The following is a 23077-nucleotide window of genomic DNA, read 5'->3' as shown; positions in this document are numbered from 1 at the left end:
CTGATTGGGCAGTTTTATATGCTAAATCAACCCAAGGTCAGGTTTTCTGTGCCCCTGGTTGAAAAATTACCAAGCTCTGCTAACTGGTTGAGTTATTTTTTGTTTTGTTTTTTAGCTCAGCTGCAAGTGAGCCCTCAGGCTTTCTATTCCTCCACTGATATTCCTTTTGAATTTACTACAGGGCTGTTCCAAACTCCCCTCGGAGCCATCATACTTCTCCAGACCAAACCTTGGCAGATAGCTGAATCTCTGCTTTTACAGCAAACATAAAGATCACTTTGCAGGAATTTTCTCAACTCTTTCCAGAATACCTTGAGAAGCTATTTTCTTCTTTCCACTGCTACTGCCTCTACACATGTTATATCCCTAAATTCTCCCACCTGCTTGATCACAGTAGCTTCCTAACTGCTAACTCTACCTCTGGCCTCTGGGTTTTACACCCCCTCCACACAGCCCCTAGAACTGCCCTTCTAAAACATACATCACATCTTCTCCCTTCCTTCTCCTGCTTCAAATCCTTGAGTGCCTGCAGTGTTTTTCCCTTCAAGACCGGAAGCTTTACCTGGTTCCAGGGCCTCTCACAAACAGCTCTCATGTCCTTTTTTCACACCATTTGCCCACATTTCAGCTACCTTCAACTACTTGATGCTCTTTAAAATCGCCAAATGTGTTTATACTCCTGTGCCTTTGCAGGTTCTGTTCCCTCTGCTTGAAGCTACCCTTCCTTGCCTCCTCTGCCTTTTCAAATCCTGCTCATACTTTTAAATGGTATGTTATTCAGCAGTGCCTGAAATCTTTTGAGCACTTAGTAACGCTTGTGGTTGTTATTGACTTGTGTTTTTATCTTATAATGTTTTTGCAATACCAGGATTTTCATTTTTCTTGTCATCAAAATCATCTGTGTTTTTCTTTATGGCTTGAGTGTAAACTGTCTAGGCTAAGGAAGTCTTTCTTTCCTTGACATTCATAAAGATGTTGTATATTATTTTCTAACTTTTTGAGGGTTTTTTTTTTCCTTTCCTGATTTGGATATTTAGTCTTTTGAGAATTCATTTTTGTAATTGTGAGAAATAGAGATTTAATTAATTTTTTTCTATTCAGAAACTCACTTATGCCAACCATATTTATTAAATAGTTCGTGCTAAAAGTATATTTAATACTTTGGATTTTAAAAAAATACAAAGGCCAATTTCTTTTTTTTTTTAGTTCTGCCACTTTATTGCTACCAACCCATCTCCCTCCACCCTCGTGCACACATGCTCAGTCATGTAACCCCATGGACGGCAGCCCGCCAGGCTCCTCTGTCCATGGACTTTTGCAGGCAAGAATCCTGGAGTGGGTTGCCATTTCCTTCTCCAAAGGCCAATTTCTTATGTCACCACCACCTGCTCCCCGCAGTTCTAGCCGTCATTGTTTATCATTGTGAAAAATCTGTTTATCCTTCGAAAAATTCCCAATATATACACAGGAACGTGTGTGTGTGTGTGTGTACTGTGTCTACACTGATTTGGTCATGCTATACAAACTGTTTGGGCTTCCCTGGTGATTCAGACAGTAAAAAATCTGCCTGCAATGCAGGAGACTTGGGTTCAGTCCCTGGGTTGGGAAGATCCCCTAGAGAAGGGAATGGCTACCCACTCCAGTATTATTGCCTGGAGAACTCCATGGACAGAGGAGCTTGGTGAGCTACAGTCCATGGGATCACAGAGTTGGACAAAACTGAGCAACTAACACTCTCACTTTTCATACAAACTGTTAGATGTACCTTTGTTTTTTTCTGACCTAGTAAAATATCTTGCCAAATTTTCTACATCAGTAGGCATGGGCTTCCCAGGTAGCTCAGTGGTAAAGAATCTGCCTACCAATGCAGGAGACTCAGGTTCAATCTCTGGGCTGGGAAGATCCCCTGGAGAAGGAAATGGCAACCCACTCCAGTATTCTTGTCTGGAGAATCCCACGGACAGAGGAGTCTGTCAGGCTACAGTCCATTGGGTTGCAAAGAGTCGGACACCACTCAGTGACTAACCAACAACAACAGCAGGCATAGGTCTAGTTCAGGAATTAGCAAACTTCTTCTGTCAGGGGTACTGTTCAGCTCTACTGTTGGAGCCAGCAGCAGCCATAGCAATAGTCAACAAGTAGGAGTGGTTATGTTACAGTAAAACTTTATCCACAAAAATAGATGGGAGACAGATTTGGCCCCCAGGCTGTAATTTGCTGACCTTTGACCTATTTTATACATTTTAACATCTACGTGGCATTTCATTATATGAATGTACCATGGTTGCTTTAACAAGCCCTTTATTATCATACATGTAAGTTTCTAGTTTTCACTGTGAGCATTTCTGCCCAACAGTGGTATACATAATCTTTGCTTACACTTATAAATATATCTTTGGGAGAAATTCCTAGAAGCAGAATTGCTACATCAATTGTAAATGTGCATTTAACATGTTGCACTCCATAGAGGTTGTGCTCATTTACACCCCCATCAGCAGCCTAGGAGCGTGCCTGTTTCCTTGCATGCTTACCAACTCTTAAGATCCTAAAGATTCCTCTAACTTTAGTTGTAAAATTAAAGAGGTATTATTATTTGGATTGAGTTCTAAAAGACCTGCTGTTCTCGGAAGACATACTGAGTTGGTCCCGTTGGTGACTTCTGAAGAATGGGATTGCTTTGTCATTCTGCTTTCTTTTTTATACTTTTCTGTGTTGTCTGAAATATTTTCAGTGCACAGCCACTACTACATTAAACAAAAGCTTTGTGTTAAGTATCTTATATCTTAGATATAATTATGGATACTATATGTTTTTGCCCTATAAGCAGGTATATTATAGAAAGAGAAAACCCTCTTGTACAGGAAAAATTATCTGCTATCCCAGTGCTCCCCATGTACATAATAGTAATCCATCCACTGCTTTGGCTCTTTACGGACAGAGTTTTATTTTTCAAAGACACCATCCTCCATTTGAATGTTTCAGTGTACCAGCTGCACTGCCCTGAATGATTACTACAGTTTACAAAATGAAGGGTTTGTTTTGGAGTGTTGTCAGAATCTGATTTATTCCCTCATGTACTTCCATACCGTGTGCCAGGACCGTTGTTGGTTAGTTGCTAAGTTGTGTCCGACTCTTTTGAGAGCCCATGAACTGTAGTTGGCCAGGTTCCTCTGTCCGTGGAATTTTCCCAGGCAAGAATACTAGAGTGGGTTGCCATTCCCTTCTCCAGGGAATCTTGCCAACCCGAGGATGAAATGCATCTCCTGCATTGGTAGGTGGATTCTTTACCTCTGAACTACCAGGGAAGCCTGACCTAATACATATGAACCAGCTAATAAGAGACCAGGGAAGAAAATTCATAATGCAGTGTCCAGCATCATCTCAAGCTGGTGGCATGGACTGATGCCTGGCAGCAGTGTCCCCTCAGTCACACAAATTATTACTGCTGTTCCCTGGGAGGTCTAAGGCTGAGATTTTCCATTTCCTGAATTTCTCTGAATTCCCAATAGAACCCACCTGGCACCACAGTGATGCCACAGAACCTGTATGGTAATTACCTGCTCCCCAGACTTCAGCTGTTTGTCCATATATCATTTCACTTACCATGTGTTTTACTTTTGGTAGAATGGGAGGTACAGAATCATATCCCTTCTGGAACTATAGTGAAGGCCTTGATCTCAGGTGGCGAAAATGGGCCCTGGATGAAATTTATGAGAGCAGAGATAACAACAGAAGATTTCTTACAAGAATTTGGGAGACTTTGCTCTGAAATTGTAAGTGATAAACACACTTGAATTTCAATATTCTTTCTGTCTAGAATAGTGGATGCAACACTCATCCATTAAATTGGTTAAACTAAAAATGAAGAAGGGAAAACCTAATAACCCATTATAAGATTTTATTTGTTCCATCCCCAGGTACTCAATTTTAACTGCACAAATGAAAAATAAAAATATTATGTACATTAGCTATTGTTTATGTGAGGCTGGAATTGTTGCATAATGGTTTTGATCAGAAAGCTTGTTTAACGCAGTGATAACATTGAGCCTTTCTCTGGACTATGCATTGTTCTAAGCTCTTTATTTATATTAACTCCAATACCTTCACAATATAATTGCTAAAATATAATTTTAAATATAGTGAAGTTCTGTGGATGGATGTTGGTTTTGGTTAGATAACAATGAATGTACTTAATGTTATCCAAAGTGGTTAAAACAGTGAATATGATGTTATGTGGTCTTACCACAATTTTAAGTAAATGAATAAATATTTATATATATATATATATATATATAAAACATTCTGCTAGGTCATAGAAAGCCAGCCCCAAAGACTACGTATTGTACGATTCCACTTATATGAAATACCCAGAACAGATAAATCTATAGAAGTAGAAAATAGAGTTGTTATTTTCTAGGACTGGGAGTATTGGGAAATCGGGGGCAGGGAGGCAGAGGAATGGGTAGTGACTGCTTATAGGTATGATGTTTCTTTTTTGGGTGACATAAATGTTCTAAAACTGATTGTCTTAAGGGTTTTACACCTTTGTGAATACATTAAGAAGCACTGAATTTTACAGTTTAAATGGGCCACTTGTGTGATATATGAATTGTATTTCAATAAAGCTGTTGTAAAATGAGTGTGTGTATGTATAAAATAGCAGGCTTGCCATTGCAAACTTTGAAACATGATAAAATAAGAGGTTTTAAAACCCACAGAGACTGAATTTAAAATCACAAAAATTGATCAGAAACTGACATTCCGTTTGTCATGCTGAAGCTGAGACAATGCAGAATCATCAAATCTCTGGGTCATTAAAAATTAAAAAATTAAAAAATTGTGCTCTTCCCTGGTGGCTCAGATGGTAAAGTGTCTGCCTAAAATGCGGGAGACCTGGGTTCGATCACTGGGTCAGGAAGATCTCCTGGAGAAGGAAATGGCAACCCATTACAGTACTCTTGCCTGGAAAATCCTATGGACAGAGGAGCCTTTGTGAAAAATTAAATTACATCTGCTTAATTCACTTTTAGGGTTTCATGTATCCTCTTAGAGTCTTCAGAATCTTTTTGAAATTGACAATGAATGAGTGAAGTAAAGAATTCATTTAACTTGAATATTGATATAAATTGCTCCATTCCCTAACCACTGTAATTCTAATTCTAAGCAACTTTTTACAACCTTATATGCAAAGTTCTGCACCAGGGCTGAAAGAGAGAATTCCTTTTGGCAGCAAGCCAGAGGCCTGGGGTAGTGGCAGGAAGCCTGGAATATGTTTTTCTGTGTTGGTGATAAGCTGTTCTTACTCTTAATGATGGCTGGTTCTCTTCTCTCCCTACCTCCAATCTTAGTCAAAGACCTCCGTGCCCGTGGACTCCTTTTTCTCTCTGCTGACCAGTGAGCGAGTGACGAAGCAGTTTCCAGTGATGACTGAGGCCATAACTCAGATTCGGGCTAAAGGGCTTCAGACTGCAGTCTTGAGCAATAATTTTTATCTTCCCAATGGGAAGAGCTTTTTGCCCTTGGACCGGAAACAGTTTGATGTGGTAAGCTGACAGGGATCCAGAACAATCTGAATCAAGTCTCTGTCCTTACTTTAGGATGCAGCACTAACGCTGCCTCTTAGCAGGTCTTGAATGGGTTTGTTTATTCACACAGTTGACTGAGTTAGGATTAGACATGATAGGTGGGAAAGAGGACTTGCAAAGTATCCCTGAGCTGTGAGCAAGGTTATTTATGGGCTTTGATAACTGGGTGAAACCTCAGCTTCAGAGACTCCCTTTCATCTGGACTTGAACCTTAGTCATCAGATATCAGGGATTCCCAGGTGGTACAGTTAGTAAGGAATCTGCCTGCCAGTGCAGGAGACACAAGGGCTGCAGGTTCGATCCCTGGGTCGGGAAGAGCCCCTGGAGTAGGAAATGGCAACCCATTCCAGTATTCTTTCCTGGAAAATTTCGTGGACAGAGAGCCTGGCAGCCTAGAGCTTATGGGGTTGAAAAGGGTTGCACACAACTGAACTCACACAACAACAACAACAGCATCAGATAACATCTGTACTTTGATCAGCCCTCACCTTTTAATGGGCTCTTTGACCTTTTCAAAGACCAACCCCATTGCCCTCTATTTCTATGGCATTAATCCTTAGACCATTGCTGAGCAAACAAACTTACTGCAGGAAAGGAAATGTCTAATATGGTTGCTACTAGTCACACACATGGCTGTTAAACACTTGAGATGTGACGAGTGGCACTGAGCAACTAAATTCTATTCCAACTGAAATGTATATCATCACATATGACTAGGGGCCGCCGTGTGGGACAGTGTGTGAAGGGCTAGACTATCAAAGTACCTGAGAAGATTGTGAGTCAGGAGATGGTCTTCTGTGCCAGGATGTTACTTCTGTGAAAGGCTCCCCATTTTCCTCAAAGGAAGTATATTATCATTATCCTGGGACAGATAGAAGTTATTGATAGATGACTAGCTTAAACTTGAGTCAGAAAACACATTCTTTCAGAGCAGTGGCTGTGTACTGGGCCCTGGCTAGGCATGAAGGGCCACTGTGTTCAATGCGACTGACACAAGTCCTGCCCTCAGGAACATGCATTCACCACATCCGGTGGTCAGCTGCCACATGTGGCTAGTGGCTACTGTGTCAGACAGGGCAATATAGCGTTTCTATCATTGTATAAATTTTACTGGATAGTGATATTTTAGAACATAAAATCTAATCAGGACTTCTCTGGCAGTCCCCTGCTCTGCTTTCACTGCAGGGGGCGGGTTCGATCCCTGTTTAGTGAACTAATACCCTGCATTCCATGCAGCATGGCCAAAAAAAAAAAAAAAAAAAAAAAAAAAAAAAAAAAAAAAAAAAAAAACCAACTAGTGAAACAGACGAGCAGAAATTCAGAGTTCAAATATGGGAAATTAACCACCCAGCCTAATGCTCTCTTCACCTCCCACCTCCTCATTCATCCTTATACAGAGCCTGTCAAGATAAGAGTTCTCTTCCCTCTGTACCCTTGTCTGGCTCCTTACCCACTTTGACTCTTGGTTTCCTGGCTTGTCCATAGCACAGCCTTTCTCCAAACATCCTCCCCTTTGGGGGCTCAGGGACCTCAGCCATATTTGGATCCTGTCTGCAGCTTGCTGTGGGCAGTAGCTCTGATTCCCTGAACCGCAGTTTCCTCACCTGTGGTTCAGGAGCAGCAATTTTCTTTCTTTAGGGTGGCTGTGTGGATCTCAGACTATAATACATACAAAGCACTTTACAGAGTGCCTGGCAGATTATTTTCAGAGATTCCTTCCCTCCATTGCGGCAATGGGGATTATTATCTTGATCTGGACAAAATAGGTTGTCCAGGCTCACACTGGGCCCTTCAAGTGTTTAAGGATTTGTGAGCTTCTTTAACACGATGGACTCGTTTATGAAGACTTCATAGACTCTCTGGTGGGTGCTTTCAGGCAGCCTTTTCTGATCCATTTTCATATTTTAGGTCTGTAGGCGACCTGGAGTGTTGAAAATCTATTTCCTCAAGAGCAAGAGTTTACGTTTTTATCCTCTAAAGCTATGAGGAAAAATATTTATTTTGATAGAAGTAAAGCTGGGCTTCGCAAGTGGTGCTAGTGGTAAAGAACCCATCTGCCAATGCAGGAGACATAAGAGACGTGGGTTCGATCCCTGGGTCAGGCAGACCTGGAGGAGGGCACAGCAATCTACTCCAGTATTCTTGCCTGGAGAATCCCATGGACAGAGGAGCCTGGCAGGCTACAGTCCATGGGGTCACAAAGAGTTGGACATGACTGAAGCGACTTAGCTTGCACACAAAGCTAATATAACCATTCCTATGATCCCCATCATCTTTGGAGGCTGTTCCTAAACTTTTCAATAATATTATAGGACTCTGTTTCTGCTGAGGTGAATGTGGCTTTTAAATTTTGGCCCTCTAATTTGTTTAAGTAAAAACTTTTACATTATATTTTATTGTCAAAGAACATGTGATCTAAGATTTACCATTCTAGCTGTTTTTTACTATATAACACAAGAATGTTAGGTGTGTTCACATTTTCATAAAACAGAACCCCAGAAATTTTTTATCTTGTAAAACAGAACACAAGGAAAAGGCCAGGGGTGTTATCCAATTTAAATCTCAAGAATTTTTTCCCTTTCCCAGATATAATCACCTCTGAGAGGAGGTGTCTGCTTGCCAGATGTGGCCCAGATCCCAGGGTTTGCTCCCCTCTCACCTCTTGTCTTGGCTGTGCAGATGTGCTGCTTTCCTGTCACGTGATGCCTTCATTGGTGTCTGAAACACCTGGCTTCTCCACTACCCACTGTTGATGTTTTCTTCAGAAGGAATTTCTGTTTTCTTTTAGCTCATTCAGGTCCTTAGGAGACTGGGAAGAATAAGTAAGAGTAAGTTACTCAACATTTATTTACCCAAAAGGGCAGTTCTCCGCCAACCTTGAACAGTGGGAATTTGGAGGAGAGGGAGGGGCCCTCAGATTTGTCCTTGATCTTGGAGAGCAAGGGTCAATTCAGGAGTGAGTGAGGGATTTAGTTCTATTCTTAGGACAGACCCAGAGAATATTGGCTACAGGCCTCTATGGCTGTTTTAGACCTATTCACAGGAGATTAAGTCCTGGGGTCAATGTCAGAGGACTTACGGGGGTTGCTGGATCAGAGGTAACCTGACACTGAGACAGCTTTTCAGGGTTCTCCTGAACCCTCAGATGCCCCTCACCAGTTCTGGACTAGATAGAGTTTGAGGCAAGGCTGTCAGGATGGAGGAGGCTCTTTGCATGAAACCTGTCTTGGCCACTGACTATCTTTGGTGTCAGTCCTGTCTAGGTTGAATATAGCTCTTCATTTTTTCACTTCTGAAATATGGATATTAAAGTCATGTTTCTTTTAAAACAGTAAATACTGCCTTTCTTTCTGAAAACATGGTGAAATACTTACCCTAAAACTGAAATGTGCAGCTTTTCTTCTGTTCCTTGCAGCCACAATACCTAACATGAGCAGAATGCTGTATCATTTTGGAACACCTTCCAGTTTCACTAAGTTTCCCAACTACTGTTAAGATGGGTAAGATGGCTATCAGTGTTTCCATTTTCCTGATGAGTATATCCAAGTCACTCCACTTAAAAAAGCAACATCATTTTATATTATGACACTCTTAAGTTACTTGTTATGACAAATCTCCGCTGTCCCTCTGGTCTTCTTTTCAAAAAAACATACCAGGGTATAACATGGGAACACCACTTTTAGGGATGTTCATCTCTCCTTCCTGCCTCTCCCTCAGGTCGTGGAATCCTGCCTGGAAGGTGTCTGCAAGCCAGACCCCAGGATATACAAACTGTGTTTGGAGAGGCTCGGCCGGCAGCCTTCTGAGTCCATCTTTCTTGATGATCTTGGACCAAATCTAAAAGCAGCTGCCAGCCTTGGTATTCACACCATTAAGGTAATGGTCACTGTTTTTTGAACCCCTTTGTGCTTCAGACACTAGTGTTAAGTATTTCTTTGCAGTCCTCTTACACTCAGAGTTGGAGTTGCCTCTGGTGGTTTTTGCCCTTGCTGCCAGTCTTTTTTTTTTTTTTTAATTATGAGGTCTAGTTGACTAGCAGCTTGTATTTTCAGTAGGAAGTAAGAAGGCATTTTGAGAAAAGAGTTACACAGGGAGGTGAATGGCAGGCTTAAGACATTTTGGGTGACAGTCCTGCTGGCCTGTTGATGCTGTTCAACTACCAGCCACTTGCACCACCTCAGTGCTTTGAAACAGGAGAAGCCATATGTGTGTGTGTTGAGGGAGGGGGTTCAGCTTTCTACGTTTAGGTTTTCATTATTAGCTGATGGGCCTATGGGGGCAGAATGGATATTCCAGTACAACATTTTGCCCTCCTGGCACAAGGGAGTATTAATGAACTTTTAACTGGCACTCTCTCCAGCAGATAAAAGAGTTTAATGTGGTTAGGAATTAAATGGGGGGAGGAAAGTCATTCTGAGGCTTTTTCATGAGCTGATTATGCTGGCTCCAAAGTCCTTGCTTAGAGAACTGGCTTTTGTTTATATTTTCCTCTAAAAATGTACCCTCTTAGAGAACAGGTAGGAGGAGAGGTCAGGGTTGTCTGAGGATCCATGCTCAATATTCTCTTTGAAACCAGGTTCATGACCCAGAGACTGCAGTAAAGGAATTGGAAACTCTTTTGGGATTTCCATTGAGAATGGCTGTTCCAAACACTCGCCCTGTGAGAAAGACGATGGAAATTCCCAAAGATGCTTTGGAGAAGTACCTCAAAGACTTACTGGGGACCCAACCCACAGGTAGTTAAGTTTCTGCATTTTGGTAGAGGCTAGGCTTTCAGTCTGGATCTTCCTTTCTCTTCTAGTGGAATATGCTGGAGATAAAGATGCCATGTGGTAAAGAAAGTAGCCAGGTGGCCCTGCAGACCCGGGTGCTGCTCTGTTTTGCTGGGGAAAAAGCACTGACCTCCTTTTCTATGGGTGCCAGAGTGTACTTGGCTCTTGTTCCACGTGAGACCATGCCGTGGCAGCAGTTGCCTGCAAATGGCTGTCCCAGGGGAGAAGAACTTGCAGTATGTGCCTAGGATGTTTGGGTCTTTTTGATATTTTTGAGATGACAGCCTGTTTTGTGAAGATGACTTAAAAAGTCACATGAGTTTAAAATGAGACAATTTGTCTTCATCTTTCAGAGGTCCCTCTCTTCTTTTTCATATTCCACCCTCAGAAAAACAGGTGCTTCAATACCTTTTTTTTAAAAAAAAATTTTTTTATTATAGTTTCATGAACTTTTGAAGAAATTTTTACCTGGTGCTCAAGTTTGATCCTTGAAAGTACTCTTTGTATGCAGCTTCATGTGAGGAATTTTTTCCCTTGATGGATTGTTGTAGAGCCTTTACAAAGTTGAGGGAGCCTTTCTGACCAGACCAGGCAACTCAGGCAAACTCCCACTGCCTGTTCTTCTGATCAAGTGAAATGAATCTTATGTGTCAAGTTCATCTCATTGACAAGACCAGGGCTAATTAGGCTGTTTCTTTTTGTTGCTGGTTTGTTTTGGCTTCCTGGCTGTGGGATCTTAGCTTCCCCTCCGGTGCCCCCTGCAGTGGAAGTGCTGTGCTGTGCTGTGCTTGGTCGCTCAGCCATGTCGGACTCTGTGTGACCCTATGGCCTGTAGCCAGGCTCCTCTGTCCATGGGGATTTTTCAGGCAAGAATACTGGAGCGGAACTGCAGAGTCCCCATATAAACTAGTTCTGCAAGGGAGCCTCACAGTTTAGCTTGATGGAATGGGAAATTGCATCTCTGAAAGCAGGCCTCTGCATAGCTGCTCTCAGCTGTCACACTAGTATCAGGTGTGATGTGCCCAAGCATGGGGTGAGGGACACACAAGGGCACCTTTTGTCCTTGGCTTAAAGCATTCCAGTCAGCAAGATGGGTTGCCATGACTGTGCTTGTGGTTGATAAACAGAACTATAAGGCTTTTCTCATGGAGCAGAAATAGGCAGGAAGGACAAAACTGGACACCTGCACAAAGTGAAAATTGTTGTGATGTAAATTCAGCGGCCTTTGCTACATTATAATGTGACATTGGAGATTTGACCCAGTCATGTCTGGTACCCAGGGAGGAGATGCTTTCCTTACAGTGCATTCCAAATCAGAATGCTCTTGGTGCATGTGCAGTACTCATTAGAAAGAAAGAGTCTCTGTCCACATCTGTCCTCCAGAGCTGGTTTAAGTTTTCCTTGCTTCCAAACTTACAGGCCCATTGGAACTCCTTCAGTTTGATCACGGGCAGTCAAATCCCACCTACTACGTCAAGCTGGCTAACCATCAGCTGGTTCTGAGGAAGAAACCCCCCGGGACACTCCTTCCATCTGCGCATGCAGTAGAGAGGGAGTTCAGGTAAATTCTCAGAGTGAGGGTTATGCTCACTGTCCCCAGCCTCCATAGCCCCACCCCTGGGGCAAGTCAGCACCCCTCATAGTGCCTTGAGACGTTTAAAATTTTAAGTATGATGCTCCAAGATTATTTCAGATAAGAACATGTCCCCTAATTTTAGGAGCTTGTTTTCTCTAACTAAACTTGTAGGAGACAAGACTTTTTGAGATTCTACTAAATGGGGCTGTTGCCCAAAGAGTTGAGTTGATAGTTATTGAAACTATCCATGAGTTGATAGTTGTTGAAACCTGGGATTCCTTGTATGAATCTTTCTACTTCTGTATATGTTTGATATTTTTCATAAGAAGATGTTTAAAACAATAAATGTGTTATAACCCATCCCAAGTAAAATCTCTTGCTTCACAAATAGGAAAACTTAAACATAGTAGGTTGAGGCTTCCCTGGTGGTCCAGTGGACAATAATCTCCCTTGCAATGCAGGGAACACTGGTTAGGGGACACCAGTTTGATCCTTGGTCTGGGCAGATCCCACATGCCTCGGAGCAACTAAGCCTGGGGCCACAGCTACTGAGGCTACTCTCTGGAGCCCGGGAGCTGCAACTACTGAAGCCTGAGCACTCTGGAGCCGGTGCTCCATAAGGGAAGCCCCCACAATGAGAAGCCCGCATGCACACCACACTAGAGAGTCGCACCCACTCTCTGCAACTAGAGAAAGCGTGTGCACAGCAATGGAGACCCAGCACAGTCAAAATAAATATTAAACAAAACAAAGCATAGTAGGTTGAAAAACCTAGCTCCAAATCCTTGGACAGTGAGTGATAGCGTGATGACTGGGCTCCAGAGTGGAGCTTCCTCTCCTAGAAGACTTTCTCTGCCTCCTCCTCCACCTTCCTTCCGGCCTATCATGTTCTCCAGAAGGAAAGTTGCAGCGAGTAGTCAGGAAAATGTGATTTTAGCTCTTGGCCTCTTCTCGTTATTTACTGTCTCTCCTCTGACTTTTTGGTTCCTTATGTCTGACTCTCTGTATTACAGCTACTGATGACTGACATTTATGAAGGCTTTGGGGTTCATTTGTGAAGCCCGCAGAAGTCCTATAGCTATGTATGAGCATTTATATTTATATATGTGCCCATGTGACAGAATGTGCTTACAGAAGCAAAACCCTGAAATGTGGAACTACCACTATGTATGCATTCTGCTTGGGGACTTTCTCCAACTTCCCAGTGTTCTGAGGAATTCTGGACTGTTCGAAGGACATCCAAAAATCCAAAATGCACAGAATTTCCATTTTAGTAAAGGAATAAAATGTGCACTTGAAGATGAAACATGTATCTGCTTATAAAATGCTAAATCAAATTTGGAAAACTGGGAAAACAGTATAACACAATTTGTAAAAACCTCAGGGTAGTCATATTTTTATACCTAATAATTCCAATAGAGGATCTCTCTTTAAAAAATAGTTCTAAATAGGGAGAAAACCTTTATGCATTAATATGCTGACTGCAGTGTCATTTACAGTTAAAAAAAATGGAAATAACCTATAGATGCAGTAATCAAGAAATGATTTTGCAAACCTTGGTATTTCTATTTGTTGGAACAATAATAGTAATAGCTAATACTTACTGAGTGTTCAGTATCTGTCAGGCACTATAATACATGCTTTGAATGTATTGTTAATTCAGATAATTCTCAGCAACCCCCGATATGGTCCTATTATGGCCGCTGTTTTATAGAAAAATGAAGCTTAAAAAAACTGAGCAACATGCCTAGTGATATATAACTAGTATGTGAGGGATGGAGCCTGGCTTCACACCCAGGGGTGGTAGGATTCCATAGCCCAGTCTTAATGATTATACTGTGATTGCTGCCAATAAAAGGATGCCTGTAATAAAATGTATATGATAAAATCTTAATGTAGCAAAAACAGATACAAACTATATATGTCTTAACTGTTTTTTTTTTTTTTTTTGTAAAGACTTACACATTGAAACATTAGGAGAAGGCAATGGCATCCCACTCCAATACTCTTGCCTGCAAAATCCCATGGAAGGGGAGCCTGGTAGGCTGCAGTCTGTGGAGTCGCTAAGAGTCTAACCGAGCAACTTCACTTTCACTTTTCACTTTCATGCATTGGAGAAGGAAATGGCAACCCACTCCAGTGTTCTTGCCTGGAGAATCCCAGGGACAGGGGAGCCTGGTGGGCTGCCGTCTATGGGGTCTCACAGAGTCGGACACGACTGGAGTGACTTAGCAGCAGCAGCGTACATTGAAACAAAAATATTGGAAAGGAACACACCAAAAAATTTACTGTTACCACGTTTTGGTGGTTTGTCAGTACAAATTGTTAAATGACAGAAACCCACCTAGCCTGATTTAGGTATTCAAAAAAGTAAAGGAGAAGTGGTAAAATGTAGTGACTTCATTATCTAAATCTTTCAGGTATGGCTGGATCCAAGGGCCCAAATAATGTCACCAGGACCCATTTGTTCTCTCTCTCCATCTCTCAACACTTGTTTCCTTGATAACCCGAGTGAACACTATAGGATACTTCCTGAGTTTGACTTACTGGCCTAATATGGGTCACAAGTTTGTTTCTGAACCAGTCTCTGTGGTTAGGAGGATGCATGGTTCAGATTGGCCAAATCTGGGTCATGTGCTCAACCCTGAAATCAGGGTTGAATCACTGTCATCCAAAGCATGTGAACTACAGCTGGGGAGAGTTGTTTCCCAAAGGAATGTCTAAGGTATTAATATTAGAACATGAAAAGGGAAAAGGACATCAGGCAGGCAAAAGCAGGAGAGTCAGTTATTGGTGATAAGACTAATTATTTTTCTATTTAAAAAATGTCTTCCTTACATGTTTCATAAAATTTACCAGTAAACTCATCTGGGCCTGGAGTTTTTTTAGGAAAAGGTTTTTGCTTATGGGTTCAATTCAATAAATTTTGGATTATTTAGGTCTTTTATTTCATCTTACCTTAGCTTTGGAAGTTGTAATTTCCAAGGAATTTGTCCATTTATATTTTAAAATATATAAAATTATGTTATAAATATATATAAAGTTATATATGTCCACTTCATATGAACAATTAAATTTATTGTTCAAAATATTTCCTTACTGTCCTTTTAATGTATGTAGGATTTCTAGTGATGTCCCCTCTTTACGATTCCTGCAATTGACTGATAATTTGTATTTTCTCTCTCTCTTTCATCAGTCTACTTAAGGATTTATCATTGTATTGAAGAGTACAAATGCTTAGTTTTATTAATTTTTCTGTTTATTTTCTATTTCATTTAGTTTTCCTCAGAGCTTTATTCCTTTCCATCTGCTTACTGTGGATGTATTTTTACCTTCTTAGCTATAAACTTACATTTTATAATTGTAAATGATTTACATTTTCCTTCTTTCCTAACATGAGCTTTCAAAGTTATGAATCACTTTCTAAGCACATCTGCATCCCACAAGTTTTGACATGTATTATTATTATTATTACAGTTTTTTAATGTTTTTTAATGTTCCTTTAATTCCATTGTCAAGGAATGTAGCTCAGTTGGTAAAGAATCTGCCTGCAGTGCAGGAGACCCGGGTTCGATCCCTGGGTTGGGAAGATCCCCTGGAGAAGGAAATGGCAACCCACTCCAGTATCCTTGCCTGGAAAATCTCATGGACAGAGGAGCCTGGTGGGCTATAGTCCATGGGGGCGCAATGAGTCGGGCATGACTGAGCGACTAACACTTACACTTAATTCCATTAAGGTCTTGGAAATACTAAGATTTTGATACTTGGAAACTTTTAGGACTTATTTTATGGACCATTACATGATAAATCTTGGTGACTGTACTGTGTGCCCTCATAAAGAACATATATCCTGTGGATGTTGTGTGAGTGTTATAGAACTGTCCAACAGATCAAGTTGGTTGGTAGTGTTGTTCTTATCTTACTACTTCTAGTTAGTCTGATAAAGTCAGTTAATGATAAAGACATTCTAAAGTCTCAGTTATGATTGTCAGTTTGTCCATTACTGTCTTTAATAATGAAATTTTTACTTCAGGTATTTTAAAGCTCTGTTATTAGGCACATACACATTTATGTTTTTTTATTTTTTTAATTGAAGTATATTTGATTTAATGTTATGTTTAATTTCTGCTATATAGCAGAGTGACTCAGTCATACATATATATATTGTTTTGCATATTCTTTTCCATTGTGGTTTGTCACAGGATATTGAATAGAGTTCCCTGTGCTATACAGTAGGGCCTTGTTGTTTAAGGCACATACACATTTATGATTATAATATCTTCCCGGTGAATTAACTCTTGTATTGTTCTGAAATGTCCCTCTTTATCTCTAGTAGTTCTCTTTGTCTTAAGTCTCTTTTTGTGATATTAATATAGTTATACCAGCTTTCTTATGCTCACCAATTTCATGGAACTTCTCTTTCCATCCTTTCATATTTTATTCATTTTTTCTATGTTTTTATAGTTAAAGCATATTAAGTCTTGCTTTTGTATTCAGTAGGGCAATTTTTGTCTTTTAATTGGAATGCTTACGCTATTAAATTGAATGTAATTATCAATATATTTGACTCAGGTCTATGATTTTCCTATTAGATCTTTGTCCCATTTCTCTTCTGTTCTCCTTGCCTTTTTGCCTTCTTGGGTCAATTGAAATTTTTAAAGTTTAGCATTCCATTTTGATTTTTGCATGTACCATTTTATTTTATTTTTTTATTTTATTATTTTTTTTTGCATGTACCATTTTAAAATAAAAAAAATAATTTCAAGAAAATCTGATCACCTCATTCAGCAGTGTCTCTCATCTTTGTTCTGTCAGGATAATGAAAGCCCTTGCAAATGCTGGAGTCCCTGTCCCCAAAGTTCTTGACCTTTGTGAAGACTCAAGGTAATGTTCAAATTTATTTTTTCCATTGTATATTCAAGCTACAGAAAAGTCCATATATTAACTCAAATTCTAGTTTGCTAGAGTAAAGACAAGTAAAATTCAAGTAGAAAAGAGATTTTATAGCAACCTCCCCTAGAGTGGTTTAAGTTATCCTGAAAGATAAATGCCTGCTTTTGTGAGAATTGGTAGGAAACATCTTTTCTAACATTTAAAGAGCATATGTCCATGTAGCTTCATGTTGTTTGTTTTAATTAATTTTTTTATTGGGGGCTTTCTAAATTGTTTTTGAATTGCATTATAATATACTTTCTGAGTCTCTTTTTTCCTGATTTTCTAATTATGAAAAATTTGAAACATGCACAGAAGTTGAAAGAGGAAAAAACAGTACAGTCAGCACCCATTTACACTTCATGTAGATGAAAACATTTGTTAACATTTTGCCACATTTGCTTTCTGTGTGTATATATATGTGTGTGTGTGTGTGTGTGCGTGTGTGTATATATGTAAGTGTATGATATAGACAAAATAATTTTATAGAAATAGTTAATATATAAACATTTTCTAATTTACTGTTTTGATAAATAATTATATAATTGTTTTATAAGTAAGTAAGTATATTTCATATGTATGTAATTATTATTCACTGAACCTTTTGAAGTGAGTTGCAGACAGCACATATCTCCTAAGAATAAAGACATGTTCTTTCATAACTCCAGCAGCAGTATTACACTTAAACTAAAAATAATTTAAATGTTCAAGTCAGGATGAATATTTATAACAGAATTTTCAAAACAACTTTTCAGAGTACTAAACTGATTTCTAGTAGTGACGAAAAGATTGATTAATGACATTTTGGTGTGTCACCCTAATACTTTGGGGTGTTGTATATGTCATTCATTTCACTGAATAATGATGAAAATAACATCAACAACAAGAAAGGATATTTATTGAACCCTCATGGAACCAGACACATATGCCAGGCATTCCCTATATATTGCTCCCTTAATTCTTATAGCTATTCTTTGAAGCTTTATAGATTTAGTAAAAACAAAGCTCAGAGAGGTTTAATATGTTCCTCAGGATCACAATTCTAGGAAGGGCAGAGGTGGGATTTAAGCCTGGTTCTGTGTGACTCCAGACCTGACCCCCCACCCCCTGACCCAACATGCTGCTTTCCTGTATTATCACAATCCCATTCTGAGTAGATTCCAAAGAGAAGAGAGGCATGCTGGCAAGGAAGTGTAGACAGGGATGTTTATGTGTGGCTTAGTTTGGGGAAAGAGTACTTCTAACTTCCACTTCTGTGCAGAGGAAAAAGGAAATTTCCAGTACTCTGAGCCTGAACTCCCACCCAGCACTTATAGCTTACACACAGGACAGAGCAGTGCCCTAACAGCCTGCCACAGCACGGGCGCTGAAACACCCTGTTTGTGTCCCTCCCAGTGTCATTGGTACCCCTTTCTATCTGATGGAATACTGCCCAGGCCTCATCTACAAAGACCCCTCTCTGCCAGGCTTGGAGCCCAGCCAGAGGCAGGCCATCTACACTGCCATGAACAGAGTCTTGTGCAAGATTCACAGTGTGGACCTCAAGGCTGCAGGCCTGGAAGACTATGGGAAACACGGTGAGCACCGGGCCCCTTGTCTTCTGTGCTGATGTTTCCTCACTGGTCCTCTGCTTTCTGGATTTCCATTGTGCCAGGATTTTAAGGCACCATTGGTAAATGTGAGGTGGGCTTGTTAGCTTCCTAATTGAAAATCCACTTTCATTTTAGTGCAGGTGTTGTTTACCTAGATGTTTTGTCCTGAGATAAATCCCTCCATGGACTATAGAATCTCTTTTCCCTGCAAATTTTATCTCGCTGTATTATTTAAATCTTTCTTTTTTTCTGATACTGACTGGCCAAAAATACTTAAGATATGTATTTTCTTCTCCATTTTTTTTTACCATTTCCTCTAAATATTCTTTTCAACAGGGGTAAATTTTTTTTAAACGCCACTGTATTGTATAATTTATTGCTGCTCTTTTCTTTATTTTATTTTTTAAATTGTCTGAGAGCTCCAGTTGTTACTCATCCTTGTAAACACTTGGTGTTGTCAGGATTTCCCTTTTCCTTTTTTTTGGAAGTCAGTTGTATTGAAAGGTAGTATTTTATGAATTTTGACAAATGCACACAGCTTTATAACCACCATCACAACTGTCTCCATGCTTTTGCATGCAGATACTTTAGCATGAGCCACAGAGTTTCACTTTGCCCTGCGCATTCAAAATTATCTGACTCAATGCATTCCTGACTGTGGTTAAAAAGAATCTCAGTAAGCTGTATTTTGTTCTTTCTCTGCTTTTAACTAAAGCATGCCTATTCCTCTAGGACTGTATCAAATGCTACAGTATGTATCCAATGTACATCAACTTCCTGACATATTTTTACCAAGTTTCCTAAAATTCTATCACTCTGTAGGCACATGATGTGAGGCCTCAAAACTAACCATTTGAGAAACTTTGCTACCACATAGGAGGCTTGCTGACTTCCCAGTCACAATAGAGGGAGTTCTCTACCCTTTCCACTTGTAGCCAGATCTGTATCAAATGCTAATTTTTGACCAGAATTACCAATTTAGTGGGGTTCCCCTCCATCTTGGTGGTCTCACTGGAAGATATTTATAATAATTTATTTGTTGTCTATCCAAAATTTTGAACTGTGGTGTTGGAAAAGACTCTTGAGAGTCCCTTGGACTGCAAGAAGATCCAACCAGTCCATCCTAAAGGAGATCTGTCCTGGGTGTTCATTGGAAGGACTGATGTTGAAGCTGAAACTCCAATACTTTGGCCACCTGATGCAAAGAGCTAACTCATTTGAAAAGACCCTAATGCTAGGAAAGATTAAGGGCAGGAGAAGGGGACGACAGAGGATGAGATGGTTGTATGGCATCACTGACTCAATGGACATGAGTTTGGGTAAACTCCGGGAGTTGGTGATGGACAGGGAGGCCTGGCATGCTGCGGTTCATGGGGTCGCAAAGAGCTGGACACGACTGAGTGACTGAACTGAACTGATCCAAAATTTCAGCTTAACTGAGCATCCTATATTTCATCTGGAGCCCTAGTTACTAGTAAAAGGGCCAGTAGGCAAAGACAACAGATGTTGCCTATATTGATATGTTGTTTCAGGATGGAAAGAGCCCTGGAACAGAAGTTAGATGCTGATTTGTGGGGTGACCTTGGGCAAGCCCCATTACTTTTTCATAGTTTTCTCAAGAATAGAGGTTGAGTAAAAAAGCCCTGCCCTGTCCCTCTCACAGCATTGATATGAAAAGCAAAGGAGATGGCACCTGTTTCAGTGCTGTGAATGGACAAAGCCGCTGTCACATGAAGCCGTGGGCAGTGTGACATCCCATTGCACAGTGAAGAGAGGACAGTTTAAGGAGGGCTCTTCTATGCGCTGAGTGGATCCTTTGCCTTTTAGTTTTAAAGTGGACCATTCTGATATACTTTCCACTGACCTATTAGGTTGACAAAGAGACGAAGCAGAAATCTGGTCTGATTTTATATAACTCAGGGTCAGGCTCCTGGGCTGCTGGCTATGTCTTAAGGCTTATTACATAAATCAGCTTCCTCAGATTTCACATTCACTGGTCCAGCTACAGGGCCATCAGGTATTCTTTTCAAGTATCCTGTAATTTCTTAAGTTATGTTAGGAATCCTGCTGCTGGGCAGGGCACAGGCTGTGTATAGCTAATACACCATTTGTGTAAAATTGGTACATTTAAATAAATTTAATTTATTTGTACACGTGAAGAATATCCCCAAGAGGATGCCTAAGAAATTGGCCACATGGTTTACCATTGGGGAAAAAGGGCTGAGTGGCTGGGCAGGGGATTGGGGATTTATTGTACACATTTTTGTCACTTAAATTTTGAACCAGGTAAATATATGATTTATTGAAGAGAACAAATATAAATTTGTAAGGGGAAAAAAAGCACATAAACATGATTTCTGATGAAAAGGAACTTTTGACAAAGATCCCTTTAGGTCCAATCAAGTTATGACAAAGAAACTTTCCACCAAGGACCTACAGAGAGCATAATTCCCTTTTTTCATCCCAGAGGGCAGGCTGCTTTGGGGAGGAAGGGTGTTTGTGCCTTGGCAGGCCTGCTTGAGGCCAGTGGCCAACAGAGCAGAAACACAGGGACAGCTGTACCTGCTTCCCATGAGAAGGGAGTGTGCGCAACACTGGGGTGGTGTGTGCATGGGGGACAGGGGGACATCCTAAATCCACATAGATTAACCTGAGGGGCTCCTTCAACAAAAGTTCAGCTCCTGGAGGCTTTAGTATTTGATTTCTTATGATAATTTTCAAACTTACAGAAACATTCAGTAGTGCTGTGAATAACTATATCCCATGACTGATTTTAAGAATGACTAACTTTTGCCATATTCATTTATCTCTTTCTGTATTTATCTATCTGCATGATTAAGAGACCCTGACACTTGACTTCTAAGTGCTTCAGTATGCATTTCCTAATAATAAGACCATCCCCCAGCACCATTATCACATCCAAGAAAATTTACCATTTTCTCAGAATATCTAAGACCCAGTCCATATTCGATTTCCTCATTATTCCTCTGGTACCTTTTATAAGCAAGGTTTTTTGGTTCCAAATCAGGATCTGATTGAAGAGTCTAGAACAAGCCCCTCACCAATTTTTTAAAATGAGTTTTTAAAGGTACCAGTTAAGTGTATTATAGATTTATTTTGATTATGGTTTCATTTACTGCTGACTTCTACTTGCTATAATTCTGAAAGCTGAAAGTTAGTTCTCAAGGCTTGATTTGTTTTGGGTTGAATTCCTTGGGTTTTGATCCTCTTACAGCTCTGCTGGATCATTCTAATGACAGGTGAATGGATGCTCCGAGTGTGCAGTTGACTCCATGGAAGAAGCCCAATCTCTCTATTGTTGTCCTCAAGCTCCTGGGAAACATTTTTCTCTCAGATGAGGGGTCAGGGCTTGACTTAGAGCATGGGCCTGGTATATTATTTATTATTAATAGTGACAATAATTGTCATTTGACAGCAATGACGGTGACAGTAATAATGGCCATTATTCATTGAGCAGCCTTCTGTGTTTGGCATGTTATATATGGATTTCATTTGTCCTTCACAACGGTCCTAGGGAATATAGGTATCAGTACACCGATTGTACGGATGAAGCAATGGAGGTTTAGAAAGGTTAAATCATTTGAAAAGCTTAACTGTGAGCCAGGTAACTCCAGAACTCGTTTCTAGTCTAAGGTCCCATAACTTGCAAGTTCCTCAACTGTGGTAACTCTGGGTTTCTTAATAAACAACTGAATAATAGCAAATGCTCATGTATTACTTACTACATGCCAGGAACAGTTTCAGGGCCCTTACATTTTTTTTTTTTTTCCAGGTTTTTTATTTTATTTTATTTTTAATTGGAGGATAGTTGCTTCACAATGTTGTATTGCTTTCTGCTGTACATTGAAGTCAATCAGCCATAAGTATATGCATTTTATCCTCCCAACAACTCTAATGAGGGCCACCTCACTGATGACCAATAAGGGCATGGAGACATAAAGTAACCTATCTGAGACCACACAGAGAATGGCAGGGCTGGGAACCAAACTCAGACCATCTATCCCGGTGTCCATGCTCTTAGCCAAGCACTGTCCTCTAGCTAAGAAAGGATTTATTAAAGGCTGTTAGGAAGCTTATAGGATCTCTGAGAGGGCCAGAGATCAGGCTCAGAGGGCTGTGTGGCTGGGAACAATGCCCAGATCACACAGATCCAGCCAAGACAAAATAGCAGTGGCTTCCAAGTTGAGGGAGCAGGAGCATCAGGTGGAAAATTCTCCAGTCATGGGATGAAGATGCCTCAGACATTACAAAGGGTTTCATGCAGTGGTTGATTTCTGAAACCTTTGGAGTTTGTTGAAATGGCACACCATATTCTAATCTCCTTTCCCTCAGGGGACTATGTTGCACGTCAGGTGCAAACGTGGATCAAGCAGTATCGAGCCTCAGAAACCAGCACCATTCCAGCAATGGAGAGGCTCATCGAGTGGCTGCCCCTCCACCTTCCCAGGCAGCAGCGGACCACAGTGGTGCACGGGGACTTCAGGTCAACTTGGCATGAGGAGGGTTGATATTTATATGTGGAAAGTGATGGGAAGGGCATTTGAAGGGGAAAGAAGCAGCTGGTCTTGCCCCAGTTTACTGCTGACAACTATCCATGCA

At 40.6% G+C, this 23077-nt stretch overlaps 1 protein-coding gene and 1 long non-coding RNA gene across 8 annotated transcripts in view; one reads left to right on the top strand and one right to left on the bottom strand.

Annotated features, from left to right (window-relative positions):
• The window catches only part of LOC122423418 (acyl-CoA dehydrogenase family member 10), a 51402-nt gene that overhangs the window by 3512 nt on the left and 24813 nt on the right, over positions 1-23077 (top strand). For 6 of the 7 annotated variants that reach the window (XM_043440490.1, XM_043440481.1, XM_043440463.1 and 3 more), the window contains exons 3-10: positions 3625-3773; positions 5349-5543; positions 9303-9461; positions 10162-10321; positions 11777-11918; positions 16749-16817; positions 18261-18442; positions 22811-22961. In XM_043440490.1, the coding sequence (XP_043296425.1) occupies positions 3625-3773; positions 5349-5543; positions 9303-9461; positions 10162-10321; positions 11777-11918; positions 16749-16817; positions 18261-18442; positions 22811-22961 (1207 nt within the window). The remainder of the gene's footprint in view (positions 1-3624; positions 3774-5348; positions 5544-9302; positions 9462-10161; positions 10322-11776; positions 11919-16748; positions 16818-18260; positions 18443-22810; positions 22962-23077) is intronic. The other variant, XM_043440518.1, reaches the window with a different exon arrangement.
• The window catches only part of LOC122423471, a 29047-nt gene that overhangs the window by 2228 nt on the left and 3742 nt on the right, over positions 1-23077 (bottom strand). Inside the window, exon 3 of the long non-coding RNA XR_006264159.1 lies at positions 8245-8394. This is a non-coding gene — a long non-coding RNA (uncharacterized LOC122423471). The remainder of the gene's footprint in view (positions 1-8244; positions 8395-23077) is intronic.

Source organism: Cervus canadensis, chromosome 1 (genome assembly GCF_019320065.1).
Source record: "Cervus canadensis isolate Bull #8, Minnesota chromosome 1, ASM1932006v1, whole genome shotgun sequence".
NCBI lineage: Eukaryota > Metazoa > Chordata > Mammalia > Artiodactyla > Cervidae > Cervus > Cervus canadensis.
Note: the sequence above shows the minus strand (reverse complement) of the source record. Positions and strands in the feature narration are given on the sequence as shown.